This window comes from Stegodyphus dumicola, chromosome 5 (genome assembly GCF_044657685.1).
Source record: "Stegodyphus dumicola isolate Sdum_Otavi_A_Nest chromosome 5, ASM4465768v1".
Lineage (NCBI taxonomy): Eukaryota > Metazoa > Arthropoda > Arachnida > Araneae > Eresidae > Stegodyphus > Stegodyphus dumicola.
In genome coordinates, this window is record NC_140772.1 from 66,251,800 (window position 1) to 66,271,179 (window position 19,380).

At 34.4% G+C, this 19,380-nt stretch overlaps 1 protein-coding gene across 1 annotated transcript; it reads right to left on the reverse strand.

The window, feature by feature from the left end:
- Positions 1-348: 348 nt before the first annotated feature.
- On the reverse strand, positions 349-1,410 carry LOC118197522 (histone H2A-like). Its single transcript, XM_035369043.2, has one exon. It carries the CDS (start codon positions 1,326-1,328, stop codon positions 954-956), a length of 375 nt encoding a protein of 124 aa, XP_035224934.1. The 5' UTR covers positions 1,329-1,410; the 3' UTR covers positions 349-953.
- Between the last annotated feature and the right edge of the window lie 17,970 nt (positions 1,411-19,380).

Below are 19,380 nucleotides of genomic sequence, written 5' to 3' on the forward strand. Positions count from 1 at the left end.
TTACTTTTTCTAAATACTTATTTCTTGCATTCAGCTCACTACTAAATATTAGTAACAGCACATTCATTAAAATCAATACCGTTAGTTTAATTTCATCTGGTTATTCCATGCGAAAAAGTGAAATGAGTATTTGTTATACATTGAGACACCGACTTCTACAATTAAAGGACCCAAAAAAATTTTCAAGTTATTTCTCTGATGTGAATCTTTCCCATTCAATTCTCGCTAGAAGCTTATTCACATTTCATATTCTATGCAAAAATTTAAACTTAGGAAGAAAGATCTGAACTTCTGATGTGTCAATTATATATAACGCACCAATAGATTACTAAGAAATAAAAAGCTTAATTAATTACTTATGACTTTATTTGCTTTCATAATAAAAGATATACGAGATAAAGAATTTAAAGTTCATCGTAGCATTATAAAACAGTCGCCAGCAAAGTGTCTTAGTTTTGCCAAAATTAATAAATCTCAATTTTTCAGAAATAAAAATACATGTTTGAAATGAGTTTTTAAAATTCAAATACTTCCTTAAAATTTAAATAACCAAATTTGCTTCCAAATATTTGCCACGAGTACAACTCAAATTTCAGCAACTTCACATTACAAAAGAAGCAATGATAATTTTCCATTTAAACATGAACAAGAGTGACTCAGAAAATAGATAAAAATTTTGACATTTCCCCATGTAAAGCTACTGAGGAAATTTTCAGTTAAACAAAAGTAATATTACTTGCTTCCAACACAAATTAAAAATTAGTTCAAACTTATTTTGCACATGTACCAACCAAGTCACTAAAACCAAACACAAGAACCGCATTAAATGTCAATGGCAGATAAGCGTAAAGAAACAACGTCAATGGCAGACATGTTTGAAAGCATTAAAAACAGTTTGGAGTTTGGATAATGGTACAATTTGATTGTTGCAAATGAATTATCTCCCAACCTTTTTAAGTCTTTTTCTCAGTTTTCTTTGGCAAGAGAACAGCCGGTATATTCGGCAATACACCACCTTGGGCAATAGTCACATGCGAAAGAAGCTTGTTCAATTCTTCATCATTGCGGATAGCCAGCTGAAGATGGCGAGGTATTATACGAGTTTTCTTATTGTCTCTAGCAGCGTTTCCAGCTAACTCGAGAACTTCGGCAGCCAGATATTCAAGAACAGCAGCTAAATAGACAGGAGCACCAGCACCAATGCGCTCCGCATAATTACCTTTGCGTAAAAGTCTGTGAATACGTCCAACAGGAAACTGCAGACCTGCACGACTCGAACGAGTCTTACTTTTCCCTTTCCCTTTATCTCCTTTACCACGACCAGACATTTTAAAACTTAATTGAAAGGCTAGCACACTATAAAAATTAAGATTCTTCAAGTTAGGAGAAAATAACAGCAGAATAAAATGAGAAAAAAAAAATACCTGATCGCATCATTATATAACCTTGATTGGACTGTAAAAACAACCAATCAAAGAAAAATGTGCGCTGGCCAGTAGGAAGAAATCTTCAATCTCGCCCTCTGTAGGGATTTTTACGTATGTAAATCGGCCTCGCCACGCAACTACATTTCTTTATTACGAAAATGTTATAAGAATAAAAGGAGCTTGAATGTTATCAAAAAATAATTTTAAGGAAACGTATAATTTGAAATTAAATGCATTCGGTTTCAATTCGAAAACACATTTTTATAGTTTTGTATCACGAGGAAAGGGTAATATTTAAAACTATAATTTGAATATATTTTCATATTTTACTTAATTCATTTATAAGCAGCATTATAAAATTATATATAATCAATTGTAATTGAGAATAAACGGATATAAAATATTATGCGATAAATATAACACGCAAATTTTCAGGATTTATAATAGTTAAAGTATCAGTTTACATGCCGCCCAACCTGGATAGGGGTTAGGAACGCTGACTGCCGTAACGAAGGGCCCGGGTTCGAATCCAAGAGAAGGCATATATGTTTGTAAATATATAGTTTCTATGTGGCATGGGGGCACTCTAAATATGCAGTGAGGCGAAAGTCCTCTCGAGAGGCCGATGGTAGAGGTAGAGAGGTGGGAGACCCTCGTGCCCGTCTTTCCCGCTGTGTTCTCCTTCAAAATTGAGCAAAGTCGTATTGTAACCTATACGATGCTCAAGGCTCTTGCCAATGACCGCAATCTGGGGGGAAAGGGGGTTAAAATTTTACTGGCATTCCTTATTTGTGAATTAAAAAAAGGCTCTACTCTTATATGCGGCCTAATTTCACCAAATGAGTCTATATGTGTTCCGCGCTGGTTTTTGGCGCGATTGCGTGTTGTATGGCAACCCTGTTGACGTTGAAAAATCTTTTGCTGGAATGGTTTAATTGCTGATTGGTTCGTGTCATGCGTGTTTTGAAACGGCCTATGTTGCAATGATAGACGTGGTGGCAAGATTTCAGTCGCGTATTTTAGATTGTCTGGAAAGTAATTTAGGATTAAAAGGTACGAAGTTGGAGTTGTTAACGAGTCTTTTGTTCACGGGTGTGCTTATGAGGATTGAGACTTTGAAAACGGAGTCTGAAATGAGGAGCTGTTATTAGAACTCGGACGAAGAAGGGCGTCTTTGATAGTTTTTGTGTGGATTTGCAGTTAAATGGTTGCTGGTAAAGTATGTGGCTGTCAGCGGAGTTTAAGATTTGGATTGTGGTTTTGGTGTAGTAAGTTAATTTTAGAGGAAGTTTTGATCGTTACTTGCGAAATTTTGAATCTCAGAAAGACATGTGATATAGCAAAATCGTGGCACTTTTGTCCAGAGACCTTGTGTGACTGGCGAAATTTTATTCAGGAATGTATTATTATGGTAAATGCATTTTATTTTGTAGAATGTTATGTTCATTGTTTTTTACTATGCATTTTTGTTTTTTTTTAATTGTTTGTAATTTAGTTTAGTTCATTTGGTTGATTTGTGCGCAATGCCTAGATTGTGCAATTCGTAGATTTTTTTTAAGTTTAAACAGAATGCTGTGTACATGGTATTCTTTGAAATTTATTGTTGTTATGTTAATTTCTTGAAGCGAGGTGTGCGTAGTTCGTAGATTCCTTTGCTGCCTAGAATGTGCAATTCGTAGATGTTTTTTGAAGTTAAAACATATCGCTGTGTACATGGATTCTTGTCAAATATTTTTGGTTAGAAACTTTACGTTTTTGCTATCTAAATTTTTTGTTTTTGTTTCGGATTTTTAGCTTAAATTGTGTCTTCAAAACGTGGTTTTTGCATGTGCGAAAACCGCATTTTTGGAGACATTTTAGGCTTAAAATTCGAAATGTAGACAAAAAATTTAGGTAGTAATATGGCGGCGTGGTGTTTTGCAGATTTTGTAGCAATTAAAGCAACTTCTCCAAAAAATTCATTGCTTGCACAGGTAGACTTTTGCCTTACGTCTCTTTTCATCTGAACATTTGCACATTGTTGTACTGCTAGTGTGCCAATTACCTTTATGTCACTTTCTCGATCGTTCACCAGCTAGCTCATTATATGCCCTCAAGGGCTTAATTTCGTAGATAGCTTATTAAGGACTTCCTGGAGAATAACTATCAATGCACAAAAGTCACAACTACCAATTATTAGAAGAAAAAAATTAATTCGAAGACTTGAACTTTTCAATGAAGCTGTACCTCAGGTTAAGATACCAATTACCTGGGTATCACGTTAAACACAAAATTAAAATGGGATGAACACATAAATGATGTTAAAGCAGGTAAAGTTATTAATAGCTTACTTCCCTTAATTCGAAAATCCTAAAGGAAGAACCTCAGAGAAAAACGTCTTCTTACGCGGCAATCCTAAGACCAGTTCTAGTTTATGTCTGGCCTGCATGAACAACTGCTACAAAAAATGATCTAAGGTTGCAAAGAGTTTAAAATCGCTACCTCCGCATTATTACCAACGCTCATTACAAAACCAAAAATCAAACGCTTCAGGAAGATACTTAAATTAGACACTATTAAGACTTACCTAATAAAAGAAACTACACGTTTTAAGATAAAGCACTTAAACTCTTTCAACCTCATCAACTAGAAAATCTAGAAGTGTATAAGATCATTTGCAGTTCACCTGAGAAGAAACAATAATTTTCCCACCTTATTACCTACTATAACCTACAAGGTTTTGTACATTAGTGCTACGTTTGCTTTGCACTTTGATATAATATTTCACTTTGATACAAGTATTGATTTGCACATATTATTTTATTTGCTTTTGTCAGCGAGCTATACTTCAGACTTTGCGATTTACTGCCCGTGAATGCCTTATGACTTTGCTTCCTCCACATGCTCTAGCACAGGGCTTCCCAACCCTATGCTCACGGGCACCATGGCGCCCGTCGATCATGCCCGCCGCTGTGCGACGACAGTAAAATGCTTTAGTTTTCAATAAAATTCTATATGAAAGGTTTTTCATTTTTAATGAAACTGAAATTGCGTCCAACACAGATACCAGCACAAAGCGAAATGCGAGAGATCTCTTTCTTTCTTTCTTTCTTTTTTTATGTGCATGTATTATCAATTCTATCCAACTATAAATTCAACGTGCTCTAAAGGACAAAAAGGTTGGGGATCCCCGCTGTACCCCATTCTAGTATGATTTGCGATATCTTGATTGTTCTTCAGTCCTTACGATTCTCTCCCTTTTTTTTTTTTTTTTTTTTATTTGGTCCCTCTTTTCCTTCCTACTCAATTTTCTTTTCGGTGACCAAAGGCCCTGATATTTTTATGTGATATGCCTTTATGACCTTATTTGTTATCAGGCCGAACACTTGTTTCGACTGGACTCGCTTATTAAGACTCCCCTCTGGTGTCACATATGCAACTTTATCATCCATATCTGTGCTGCTTGCATAGGTTGCAATTTATAATACCTGCATAAATATGAGTTTTATCAATTTGTATTTATAATTACAATACGTTTTCTCTATAAAAACCATTTCCTTAAATTACAAGCTTTCACGCCGCTTTTAGAGAGTAGATCATATTTGTGAAAACTTTCTTTTGATAAAAAAAACAAGAAGCAAAGCAAGGAATAATAACTATTCATTTAAAGAACTTTTAAGCATGAACAGGCTCTTCCCGAAAACTTATATATATATCATATAACGTATAAAATCTATCATGAAAACTAAAAGGTGATACGATATGTTCAGAGATGAAATAAACGAAAGGAACATACGTAGTGCATGCAATTTCACATTTCAAAACTGAAAAGCCAGCAGATCGATCATAACGGATGCCCGAGACGTGGCACTGACGATGCCACATTAAAACTGAAAAATGCCACTGACGATGGTGCGTTAACCTGAACATATGAAGATTCAATTAATGACAGACTGTAGACAGTAAGGATCACGTTTTTAATCAGTTACGCCACCGCATCTGCAGTTTTTCTGCCTACTGCTGAAAGATAAATTTGTCGTCTACTGTGGCTGATGTGAAACGCTTGATATGATGATAGTATAAAAATAAGTCTAAGCGCTCTTCACAACCAATATTACAATTTTTTCAATCATTTCCTCAACAAATGTTGGAAAATATTTTCCATTTTATTCCCCTTTCTGTAAAAACTCAAATCCTGTTCGTATTTTTTCGTAAACCAGTGAGAACGGCACAAGTACTAGTCTTCCACAAAGTTGCGTAAAGTATAATTTTGTAAAGCGGAGAATTCCTAAAAGTTTATCAGAATGTAGACACTTCAAAACGATCAGTTAGAAAATCTCATAACGAGAATGGCGGCATGGGTAAAAAGTTGCAGTATCATCGAGTTCATTCCCCAGTGTTCCCCATCAAAACTGGAATGAAGATGAAATAGTCTTTGTATCGTGTCGGGGTACGTCTGTTAATTATTAATTTAATTATAATATTATTAATTCATAATTAATAAACGTAAACGATTATTAATTTCGTTTCATAAAATTTTTTGTGGTTAATCTTTAAATTATGGTAACTTGGCGATTTTTTGGCGAAAATTTGGCAACCAACCCTGCTACAGCAACCTGCTAGTTTTGTTTTCACGAAGTAAAGGCATGTTTTTTCGTTTTTTTTACTGAACATTTTTTCCAACAATCTGCTAGCCGAATTACGCTTATACTAGAACTTTTATGGAACAAAAACGCTTAATCATGACGAAGATTAGGTGCGAAATTGGGAGAAAGTGCAAAATCGCAAACTGCTTGCCGCGTTTTTAAGAATTGCACATACACGGTATCATCCATGTACACGTCGACCTATTTTCACTTAAAAAAACATCCCAGAATTGCACAAAAATGGCATTGCGCACACTCTTGACTTTATCCATGTACACTACCAAATTCCTAGCTAGTAACTTTTATCGCCTTACCAAAATGTCGCCAAACTACCTGTTACCATATTCCAAAGATTAGCCTGTTTTGTATTTCTAAGTAATGCAACGTAGAGACATAATCGGCTCACATATCAGTCATGACGTATAAACTGCACATTTGAACTGGACAAATATATTAATTTCTTTTTAGTCAAGTTTCCGGTTATATCACTCTCAGAAATTAAAATATGAGCACCCTCAAGAATCATAAATTACACTACGCAGCAGTTTATGATGAATGAGCAATGTATGGTCTGTCAAATTGATTTATTTTTAGCACTACGGAAACATATGGTTTCAGATTTACTCTGAAATTGCTGTCAAAACAAATGGCAGCGTAACCGAAAGCTTGGATAAAAAAAAAGTAAAACAACATCTTTTTCTGTTCGAAAACTTGGATGTACCACTTAGTGATTTTGGTACGGAAAGTACATGCGAAAAGAATACCTCCTAATCAAATTATCGAGATAATTTTTTGTGAAAAAAATAAAAGGAATATGAAAGGGCCGTTCCTAATAAAAGGAATATGAAAGGGCATTGGGTGCCCGCGTGTTTTCCTATAATCTGCCGCCTCCAAATTAAAAAAAAATACTCATTGACTAATAAAATTTTTATTTCTTACTCACTAATTACTTACATATGACAAGTACTTACACTGCGAATTTCACAAAGGTCAGGAGGCCCTAAGCGGGAATCTCTAAGGTACAGGGGGGAAAATATCTCCTGCTGTAAACCAGTATACCGACGATAGAATCAAAGTATCAAGTACTTACAATTAATTTAATGAATTAAAAACATTTAGTCGTGCTATCGCAAGAGTTCGGCCGCCCCTGATTTTCGCCGCCCGCCTGCTTTTACGCGTTGCACCCCCCCCGCTAGGAACGAACCTGGAATACAAGTTAGAAATTTCTACAGTAAAAAATCTCATTAAGATATTATTAGCCACAACATATTTAAGGTATTTTTATCACAATTATTAACTTTTATATGTTAAATGCTTTGACTGTATTATTCGGCATGTAGCAAAGAAGTTCCTTAAATCGTATGCAAGGCATTCAATCATTTCACTTGCTTAATCCACATATGACATTTAAGTATCACGAACCAATTTTAAGGTGAAAAAACTGCACTCTCTATTTACTTAACATTAAAACAATTCTGTTAGTAGCTGTATCTTTTTTATACACAGCTTTAACAACTTTAATGAGACCTCTTTATTTAAAGCTTAGTCAAATACATCTCTTATCCACTAAAAATTCCAAGTTCCATTTATTTTCTCATCAGATACAATATTTTTATATATACAGGCAATTTTTATTCTGTGACTGTTATTTTCTTAACTACTCCATTTACAAAAACAGGTATGTGGCGAAAAATCTTATTTGCAGTGATCAAACACGTCCCGTTTCGTTTTTATGAACAAGAATATAAATAATATTGCGATATTTTTTCTTGCATTTTGCAAAAAAGAAAGGCTCTACTCTTATATGCGCCCTCAGGTCGCCAAATGCGACGATATGTGTTGTGCAAGGTTTTTGGTGCGATTGCGTGTTCTGCGATGGTTTTGGGGGCGATGTTGGTTTCTATGGCAAACTTTTTCACATGGAAACTTGGATTAGTTTCAGTTGCTAGTTGGTTCTGTGGTGTGTGGTTTTAAATGATGCAATGAAAGACGTGTTGGCAAAATTTTTTGTCGCATGATTGGTACAACTATTTTTTCGGGTGGCTGGAAATTCTACAAGTATTTAGGAGAAGACGGTTTTGAACATTTATTTGTGAAACATAGTATCATTTATTTGGATAGTGGAGTCTGGCTGTCATAAAAATACGACAGAGATTACGTGGCGGCATGTTAAAGCGACGTTGCCTACTTATATTCGGAAATGCGTTTTTGAGTTTTATTTTGGTGGTTTATATATTTTTCCATCGTTGTTGATCGTTACACTGCAATATATATTTAAAGTGGCCAACTTTTATTTCCAGCCAGATTTCCCATTGGTATAAATGATTTTATTATGCTTGTGTAAATTAATAACAACAAATTTGCGGGTATCTCTAGAATAAAAACTTTCCATTCAATAACAGTTTATTTCTGCTTAAAACTTACATTTTACCATGAAATAAGTTATTTTTTTAAAACTGAATGATACTGCCATTTTTAAGGGCAATTTCAGAGCAAACGAGGTCTACGTTACAGAAATACTCATGAGTTTGATAGACAGTAGTTTACTATAGAGCAATTTAAAACACCATTTTTAATACAAAACAAATAAATAATAAAATTTAATAACAATTTTTAGAATATTTCCCATCACTTCATTAATTTAGTTTCTAGAATGTGAATAACTACACACGAATCTATTTGTAAAACCAATTTCTGTCTTCAATATTTATAAAGGAATAAGTATCTCTTCAGAAATTTTTAGCACTGATTCGCATTTTGTGCATATCATGAGTTTTCTATTAAAACATTTAATTCGTCTGCGAAATCAGCGAGAAAAAGTGCTGTAAATAAGATGTATTCTGTTACAAATATAGCCTCTTACGGGATTTATATATTGAATGCGTCTGCAGAATATTGCGCGTAATCCTGCTAAATCTGACTGATGACCAAAAAAAAGTAATTTCTAATGACTATAAAGCAAAGAATTCGTTATTATTATTTACGCATAGGGAATGCTTTAAATTTCTGCTTGACTTTCAATAAAAAAGACCAAGAGAAAGCTATCGGATTCCAAATAAAAACGATTATAAATATATATTACAATAAAAAGCATAAAAAAATACAACTCTTAATGATGAAAGACCTTACCAGAAAACATGGATGAAAAAATCACGAAAATGACCTTAAATGAAATTAGCTTGTTCGACAAGGTATTGAATTTCGGCGGAATTCACTGCATTTGGTAGTTTGAAACACTGAGATCGCTGGTTGGTGTATCTATCTTGTGACGGTAGCATATCTCATTTTTCAAGTATTTTGTAAATTCAAATACCGTGCATTTCAACTTCTGTTTCGAAGGGGGAAATTATATAAAAGTTGCATACAAGTTAAGCATTTTAAAGCAAATCTTTCTCTTACCATGCCCTCATTTTCGCAATTTCTGGAATTTCTTTCCATTTGCATTGACAGTTGACTTAAATTTTCTGAAGTCATGATCGCAATTTCTGGAATTTCTTTCCATTTGCATTGACAGTCGACTTAAATTTTTTGAAGTCGTGATTCATAGAAATTGAAACATGGCTGTTTACGATTTCCCCTTAAGTATTTTAATGTTTTGAGAAATTCAAGAAAATCTGTTCTGAAAAATGGTACAAATTTCATTTGTTACAGATACTAAACACGCATAGGCACTCTGTATCAAAATTAGAACTGACTAAAATTTCATTACACCAATGAAAATAAAACAGTTAAAATTTATTTTGAACAATAAGTTTCTATTGCGATGTATATTAAATACAGCACTTTTAAAAGAAATCTCAAAATCGGAAATAATCAGGTAACTCAAGAATAACATTTTCGCAACTATTTCAAAAGATGCTGTGATAATTTAATAACTCTAGGATTCGTGAAAGTGAGGTTATTTGAATACGATAAAGCAGACTAGGTATATTTGTATAAAAGAGAGATGCGTTCGTGGAAATCCTTTTTTTAAGAGAAACTTTTTTTAAACTCGCATTTACGTACGCAAAGGAAATAATCATGGAGGCCGCCCAAGCGGTATAGTGGTTAGCGTCGCTGACTGCCGTGCTGATGGACCCGGGCTCGAATCCCGGAGAAGGCATAGGTGTTTGCAAATGTATAGTGTCCGTGCGGTATGAAGGCACTCTAAATATGCGGCAAGGCGAAAGTCCTCTCGAGAGGTTGGTGGTAGGGACAAAGGGTGGGAGACCTTCGAACCCGTTCACCCGGGGTGCTTTCCATTAAAAGTGGGTGCGGAACTGAGCTCAATCGCACAGTCATTTGGAAGGTGATCAAGGCTTTTGCCAACAACAGTCGTAAACTTGCGCTCTTTACCAGGAGGAATTTCGTGGGCTTGGGCTGACTATAGGTCAGACAAGTAAGCATTAGCAACAACAACAAAAATCACGGAAACATCCATGTAGTAAACTTTTCAGTCAGGATTTCGAACCCCAGTCGAAGTACCAAGTTTAGCGGTTTTACCCAATCAGCGGCTGATTGGCCCGGAGATTCAAACGATTCTTTTGAAGGAAAGTTTTTAATCTGGTTTGTTAATGAAATATATAAGAGTTCACGTCTAAGGCAGAGGGATGCTTCTTGCAGAACTTTCTGAGGGAAACTTGCTCGTATTCACGCTACAGGTACGAAAAATACGAAAATCAACCATGCAGCTGGTGCATTCGTCTGGGTTCGAACATAGGAAGAATTACCAATAGTCGACCACTCATGGGGTTCACGAAGGTTGCAAGGGCGTTTTCGTGGTTTCCCCATGTGTAACGTTCATACGAGTCAGTTTTCCTTAAAAAGTCCTCCACGAGGGCATCCATACCCTTAGGCAGATAGCCTTCGAGGCTTCGCCGTAATCACATAAACCAAACCATAGGGGCTCACTATTCTGCTTGGAATATAATAAGTACGATTTTTCCCCCTCCCTTTATTATTTATTATTTTTTACAAAGATATATTACCCAAATTTTAAACAATTTCAAAATTACATTTATGCATTTACGTAAAATTTAAACCTTTATATATATCAGATGATTATGCTTTTCTTTATGTAAAAATAGCGGACATGATTGGTAGGCAGAGACATGATACAAATCTCTCTCTCTTTTTAACTGTTCTTGGTAAGCAGCAGCAAGCAGTTTTGAACAGAGCTCCTAAGTCCAATTTTGGGCCCCTGCCATTCCGATCTAAAATGTTCTGCGTTTTTTCCTCTTAATTCCTCCTCTCGCTTATTTGGATAACTCATAATCCAGTTAGCTTCCGACTTCATGGGCGGTCAGTTTTCCTACCATTCGTCCTTTTCTGCTAAGACGAGGAAAAAAGGGGGAAATGTAATACTTCAAAATTCTGCCGATGCAAGCGTTTATAGTGCTTTAGCTCGCCTAGCAACGATTAGGGGAAAACTAAATAAAAAAAAGTTAAGTAAAAGATAAAAGCTTTGTTTGTAAGTTTGTAAAAACTTATTTCTAAATCCTCTGCCAATTCTGTTTCCATATCCTGGACTAAAATTCAACATCAATTCTGAGAACTTTAAATGCACACTACATGATTAGAAAAAAAAAAAAAAAAAAAAAAAAAACTGATCCATGACGACTTGAAAATAGACCCCACTGCGGACCACATTACTAAACTTAATAAGCGTTTCTTAAAAACTGGATTTAGCTGTGATGCTGCACAATTTTCATAAGTTCTCAGATACCAAATCATTCCAGAAGAACAATTTTATCAAATCATTTGCTACTCATATGCTTAAAGATCATAACTTCGTAACCTAGCTTTGACTACCAACGTTTACTTGTTTTCTTGCTCGGCGTCAGTTTTGTCTCTCGTCGCTTTTCTTTAGTAACATACAGTAAAGGAGATAATGGTCTATCCGCTTTTACCTCACTTTCAGGACTATTCCTGGAGTTTTACCTGCTAGCTCATCAAAGTTATATGTCCTCAGTGGCTTAATTTTCTTACTTACCTTTTTTTAGCCCCTTCTGGGGCAAAAAAAAGTGTTTTTTTTTTGTTTTTGTTTTTTTTTTGTTTTTTTTTGTTTTTGTTAGGAACTACAGGGGGATTTGAGCACTCCCTAAAAATTTGCGACTTTAAGATTTAGCCTAGGCAGTCCAATGACTTTGATGTAATTTAGCGATTTTGTACGGGAAAAAAAAGAATGATCGCTTTTAATTGAAAATAAGTAGCTGTTTCATACTTACATATCATTACGTATTTTGCAGTTTAATTATGTAAATCAACTAATAAACTTAAAATCCTAATATATACTCCTGCAGGTTTCATCGCGATTTCTTTTGCTGTGCTTCGTTTATAAATTATTCAAACTGTGTAAATCTCTCGTAATAACTCAGTATTAGTAGTTGAGAAAATAATATGCTATTGTCTCAAATACAACAATGACAAATTTTGCCATCTAAGGTTTATTACGAAAAAAAAAAAAAAAAAATTCAAATGTAAGCCAATTATAGCATTTACCATAAACTGTTTTAAGTCTCAGAATATGCTTTAATTTTGATTTTTAGTTCTTTAACATTATATATATATATATTTTCTCTCGTGGCATTAAACACATTCATGCAAATTTGCCTAGAATTATTTAGCTTATGGCTGCTGAAAAATCCCACAAACGATTTTTGTATCGCTCTTAGAGGGCGCTCTTCTTCTGAGAAAAGAATGTTAGTTTAGTTCAGTTTGCGATGTAGAAGATAATAACCATCGAGGCACTCCGAGCTGTTTTTCTAAAATAAAACTATTATTTTACAATGTTGAAGTATTGCCTTCTATTAGTATTAAGTATGACCAGAGCTCTCACAAGGAAGTCATAGTTATTTTTTTTTTTTTTTTTTAATAATGGCAAATCACTCCTTTGTGGGGGATTTTCCAAAGGGGGCTTCTATTCACACCACACGTAGAAAAAAACCGTAAAACTTCCCAAGAAGCCAACCCTTTCGTAAGGATTTCTACCCAGGTTGAACTACCAGTACTCAGCGATTTCACCGCTTGCCCACTGGACGACCAAAATTTACCTTTTTACTCTCATTTTATCCATCTAATAGCTTTGCTTTTTGTCACAACCGAAAGCTTTTGCTTATGCTATTCAGTTGACAAGCCAAAAGAAAAACAAAAAAAAAAAAAAAAAAAAAAAAAAAAAACATTTATAATACATCCATTCCATTATACTTGAAAAGGCTATTTCTTGAGGTATAACGATTACATCAGTTCAATAAATCAATAAGATTAAGAAACAGAGACGGATTGCATATGCTTAAAGTGTATAAAAGAATGAGCATCTTCCCTTTCTAAAAAATTTAGTTACACTTTATTAATTTACATATTCAAGCTACATGCAATTTACAAACAGTATTTTAAAAAATCCCGCTATTCTCCTAAAATATTCAAGCATGACAGAGGAAGAAAGCACCGGCCTTCCATTAAGGATAGAAGACGAGTTACTAAAACATACTGCGCCGATAATGCGGAACCAAAGAGAAGTATTCTAAAAGCCGATAAGCACTTAAAAGGGTAACTTAGAAGGGGATGTCTGGAAACTTAGGTGATGCATGATGCACAGAAAATCTTTCGGTGGAGTGCGAACGACTAAATAAGAATAGAAGTGAACAGGATTTTATTTGACAGCATTCTGCCTATTGACAATTGTATAGAGGAAGTAGAATTAATCGGAGATCTTCACACTCCCGCATAAATTTATAAAAAATTATATTTATGTTTATTTAGAAAAAATTATTATACCATTGATATGTGTAATCCCCCAAAACTTTTAAGACTATATAGTACAAGTACAAACTTTTAAGACTATATAGTAAGACAACAGATTTTTGGAAAAAAAAAAAAAAAAAAAAAAAAAACCGCTTGTTTGCCTTGAAAAGAAACTTCTGGAGGATCTTCTAAGGAAAAAGTGTTCTTAATTACATTGTACGTAATAAAATGTAGGAAAATATTCACGCCCGTTCCGTTTGCATTTTCTAGTTCACAACATTTCCGCAACTCGATTATTCATAAAGTAGAAGATGCTTAATAAATGACTACTTAAAATTTTCCAATTGAATATTTAACATGCGACTGCGCATATTTTTATTTCTTAAATCCTGAGTTAACAAACCTTTTTATCCCAGATTTAAGATACCAGGATATTTACTCAGGTATCTTAAATTTCGACACATATCTGTATTTTGTTAACCTAAAATATTTTTTTCCATGAATTTCCACCAATCTGAATTTTTCTAAAATATTCCACGAAATCTGAGCTTGATTGAAAGTTATTGCAATTAAGATGCTTGGAGATACATGTCGAAAATCTCTTGACATACTGTGAAATTCTCCCAGTTACTAAAATATTCATCAGAAGACGAATCCCGGATATTTACAGAATTTGCATCTGCGTCGATTTTGGGAGCTCTCGAAGATTAATCTCATTTACATTTCTTCGAAGGCATCACTCTCTAGGCAGACAGCCTTGAATATTTTACCGTAATTAAACAGTCAACAGAAGCTTTGCCCTAATTAAACAGTCAACAGTCATAATTTAAAGTCATTGAACTGAACATCATCAAATGGCTAAGAATACTTCTCTAAGTAATCCCGCACTTCGATTTATAGTTGTGAGGTAAATTCAAAATGATTCATTCGCTTTTGCAGTTGTAAGCAAGCAGGTAATTTATTAACCGAAACTTGTCATCTACTTTAAGAAGACGTGCTATCGGGGAGGATAAGGAAACTCATTAGTACTAATTTTACTTAGAAGTAAATGATAAAAACACTCAACGTTCATTTTAATCATCTTATTAGTTATTTTCTTCCTCCTTCCCGCATGCCTTCGTGGTGTAACTGAAAGCATGCTCCACACGTACTCGGGATGTTCGGAATTCGAATCCCGGAATGCGGATTTCTTCAGTTTCCTGACTTCGGAAAAAATTATAAAAGTCTCTTGGCGTCCGAGCTAAAAAGTGGTGGTCGATTATTCGTCACCATAGCATACGTCGATCGGGTCCGCTCAGTCCCAGTCGCCCTTTAAAAGGCGAAGTATATAAAGTATTTTCTCCCTCCTTTTCGCGTGCCTTTATGGTGTAACTGGAAGCAAGCTCGATGGGTATTCGGGAAATCCTCAATTCGAATCGAGACGACGGCAGTGCCTATTTCTTCAGTTTCCTGACATCGATATAATTTAGTGACTCTATAATCTATTGGAATCTAATCTGGGACGGAACATTCTCGTTTAATGATTGTTAATCCTCCAGGCAGCTAGCGAGTTGTTCCTTTCTGAAGAACTATAAGACCTTAAACAACATTCGCTGCAATCCTAAAATTATGTTTTTGGATATCCCATACGTACTTTATTTAATTTCCTACCGCCACTTTTATTCAGAGAAGGATTGATTACCTTTGCATAAAATGGGAAACACAAAAACTCAAGTTTTTTTTAATTGTATGTAGACTCTTGTAAAATTGTATATCGATTCTAGGAGGCAATCCCTTTTAATTTAAAAGCTAATGTTTATTCTCAGGATACGTATCTGCCATTTTGTAACTAATGATGCCGCTGCTTATTCAAAACCAACTGGTAAAGAAATATCCTAGGATTATCAAACCATTATAAGTTCCTGTTTATAAAATACCATGTACGAAGAGAGCACACAGCAATTCTCCTAATTATTTAACCAATAATACCAAAGAAATATAATTTTCTGTTGGGGGGGGGGAGAGAACTCCTAGTCAAACCTCCGCTAGGAAATTAATGCGAAGCAGTAGGAATTCTTCTCTTTTTTTACTCTGAATAACCAATACGCAAATTTAATTTTTAATACGATTACAAACACTCAAAGACTATCTGCCTCAACGGAAAGATATATTGGGAGGGATTATTTAAGAGAAATGCCCCTCGACACAAGAGAAGACCTCAAAGTCACAAAGCAGCTAGCCCGTTCAGCTGTCGGCGACAAACCCTGGACTTTTCAAGTACCTGCGTTTTATGAGTTGCTCGGGTGCTCCTGAGTTCCCTTAAAAGGCTTTTATCTATTAGTGTATCTTTGTTGATATACATCAAATAAAAAGGCGAAAAATCATAAGCGATCGACGACTTTACGCAGATTCTCTTGTCCACTAATATAAAATGAAAAGATTCAAAACTTGTTTAAAATTGAATGGCTAATTTAGAATTCAACATAATCGTCATTACAAATTAATATGCTCATCCCATACACAAATATGCTAATTATTTAAACTATGGTAAATTACAGGTTTGCAGTTGGCAATAGCGTGAGGTGAGAACACTTTAGAAAGACTGGGTGGTCAGAAAAGGAACAAAAACACGAAGAAATCCATGCAACTAGGTCATTTCACCGAGCACGGTAAAATTCCACAACTTTCTGTTCATAACTTTCCGGATTAAGAAATAATACGCATTCCGCACATGCCAAGTGATTTTACAACCTTATTAATACGTAAAAATAGTAACCAGGAAAAGGAGGTATATGTGCCCATACAAACCGTAAATGTAGCCAATAAAAAATTCATACATATAAATACATAAAATCAACAAAATTAAATCCATTATTTGTTAGATATCATGTTCTTCGCACTTAAGCCACATAAAATTCAATTCAACAGCAATATCACAAAATATTTAAAAAAAAGCATAATTTCCGATATACAGTCTCGCGCGCTGGAGATAAAAATGTCATTTTCCGTACAGTGTTGCCATTCCTCGCTTTGAAATCGTTGAGTTTATAAATCAAAACTATCCTAAATATCCGCAAAATATGAAATAGATAATAAAACAAATTCTAAAGCCGGGCTTTCGGGTGCCCATGTTCCGGTGGAAGATTAGGTTATGCAGAATTTGATGGTTCTAGGTACCGTTGTTTTATCACAAGGCGAGAAACATACATATTTAAATAGACCATATGTTTAAAATTTCTGATACATGGCTTCGCGCGCTGGAGTTTTTTGCGTACAGTGTTGCCATTGCTCGCTTTGAAATCTTTTGAGTTTCTTAATCAAAAACTCATAAATTCTTTACAAAATATGAAATAGATAATAAAACAAATTCCAAATTTGGGCTTCCAGATGCCTATATTCGGGTGGAGGATTACGTTATTCAAAATTTGATGGCTCTAGGTACCGTCGTTTTTTCCCAATGCGAGGAACATACATACATTCGTGCAGATTCTTAATTATTTAATTTCTTTAAACAATGAAGGGATTTCTTTTAACAATATACAGGGCGATAATATTTGGTGGCAACAACATGAAAAGTCATTCAGACTCTCATAGTGATTCAACACAAAATCACGTTTTTGAGACTAATAGCCCTTCTGAGCTAAAAATGATTCCTTCCCATATTATCATTGGTTACTGAAATTCAATCATAGTTATTTCTTTACTGAAAGAAATCATTTAATATTTCCCATGATTTTTAAAAAATAATACGCAAGGTTCTGATTAAAGTTATCGGAAAACTAATTACCCTCTTTTTTCCAGCAGTTTCAATCTATTTATTCAAACTTAATAGCATATGAAATTTTTCTCCCAAAAAGTCTTTCAAATTACATTTCAAATCGTTAGAAACGCCTAATCTTATAACTGACGCTCTAATAATACAATATTTAAAAATGGAAGCCTTAATGATTCTTATTTATTCTTTTTCATTCGAAAGCAAATTGATTTCTAATTACACATCATTGCGGTTTGAAAATAAAATGGCATTCTTATAACAAATAAAATACAAGCGATAGTAGTAAAATAAAATTAATAATAAATTTTCTGCATGTCTTAAAAATCGATTTTTTTATGTAACTTTTTTGCTGTTTCCTTCTGGAAGACGCAGAAAAAATTAACGAGTTTTGATAATAAAATCAGTCTAGAAATGAAACAAATTGCATATTTTTTATTTTCTGTTTAGTTAACTATTTATTAAACATTAGTTCGTCCAATATTTAGTTAATTAGGGATTAAAAGGTAGTTGGGATGAGAAATACATGAGGAAAAACATGATTTTCTTTTGTTTCATATGCTCATAGTTTTCCATGCAGTAACCACACAACAGCTTGTATCAGAAATTATTGAAGTCATTAAGGTCGGATAATTTACAGCATCTTTCATCAAACCGGATTCTCAAGAATCGTAATGTTTCGGGAGAAACTGTTTGGGGGAGCTATGGATATTATTATTTCGTGAGCTTCTCAAAGGATTAAATGTTGAAAAATACTGATCTAAAATGATACATAATTGATTCATTTGATTTATTTTATTATGACAATGCTCGCGAGAACTATCTGCCTAAGAGGAGGGATGCCATCGTGGAAGACATTTTAAGGGAAACCGGCTCGTATTCACGTTCAAATGCGGAAGATCACGAAAGAGCCCATTCAGTCAAATCGCTTATGCAATCAGTTGCGAACTGTTGCCAGATTATGTGCTTCCTCAAAAAAATTAATAAAAGTGGTATTCTATTGCATTCGATTTAGGCACTGCCTCAACCAATTAGCTAAATATTTAGTTTCAGACTTTCGGCTTAGTTAGTTAATAACACTTACACCATAAAAAATTCAACAGAGTTTATAAATAAATTAAAAAACGTATATAAATCTCATCATAGTTTCTTTTGATGCAAAATCATTATTCACTAGTGTACCAGTGGAAGGTGCGCTTTAATGTCTAAAAGCCAGACTTGCGAGAATTTCATTTCTGATGTATCGAAATTAATGACTTAATTTCCCTTGCTCAATTTTATGGTAAACAAATGCATTTTTTCAAAATAAGTATTCCTACTAGACTCAAGGATTAGTCAAGGGAAGCCCTCTCTTAGTTCTATCCTCGCTGATTGGACGAGAGCCGGTACTTTCAGCATGGTATGGCCGTTGACCTATTCTCGCTGATATCTAGTTGAATCCAAATTATTGAAATTTTAAACTTTAATGCATGGTTCCGCTACGTTGACGATACCTTTGCTTAATTAAGATGATTTAAATAAAAGTTCTTTCAATAATGAATGCCGTTGATTCTGCTATTAAGTTAACTTTTGAACTTCAGACATCCAAATCCCTTCTGTTCGTCAATATCTCGTTCATAAGCAACATATCCAACATCAGTACTACTGCGTAAACCTTCATGCTCTTGCCTTCCATTACATTTCAGATCATGTCATTCGACTAAATAGAGATTAGCTCCATTTTATTTCTTCGCTTTCCGAGCACCAGGTCGGCTGCTGATCAAGAAGTAAACTAACTGAAAGCAGTAATTATTGAATTATTGACAGGGGTTTCCCACCTAACGTTATTACCAAGGGGCTAAAAAATTCTCTTCTC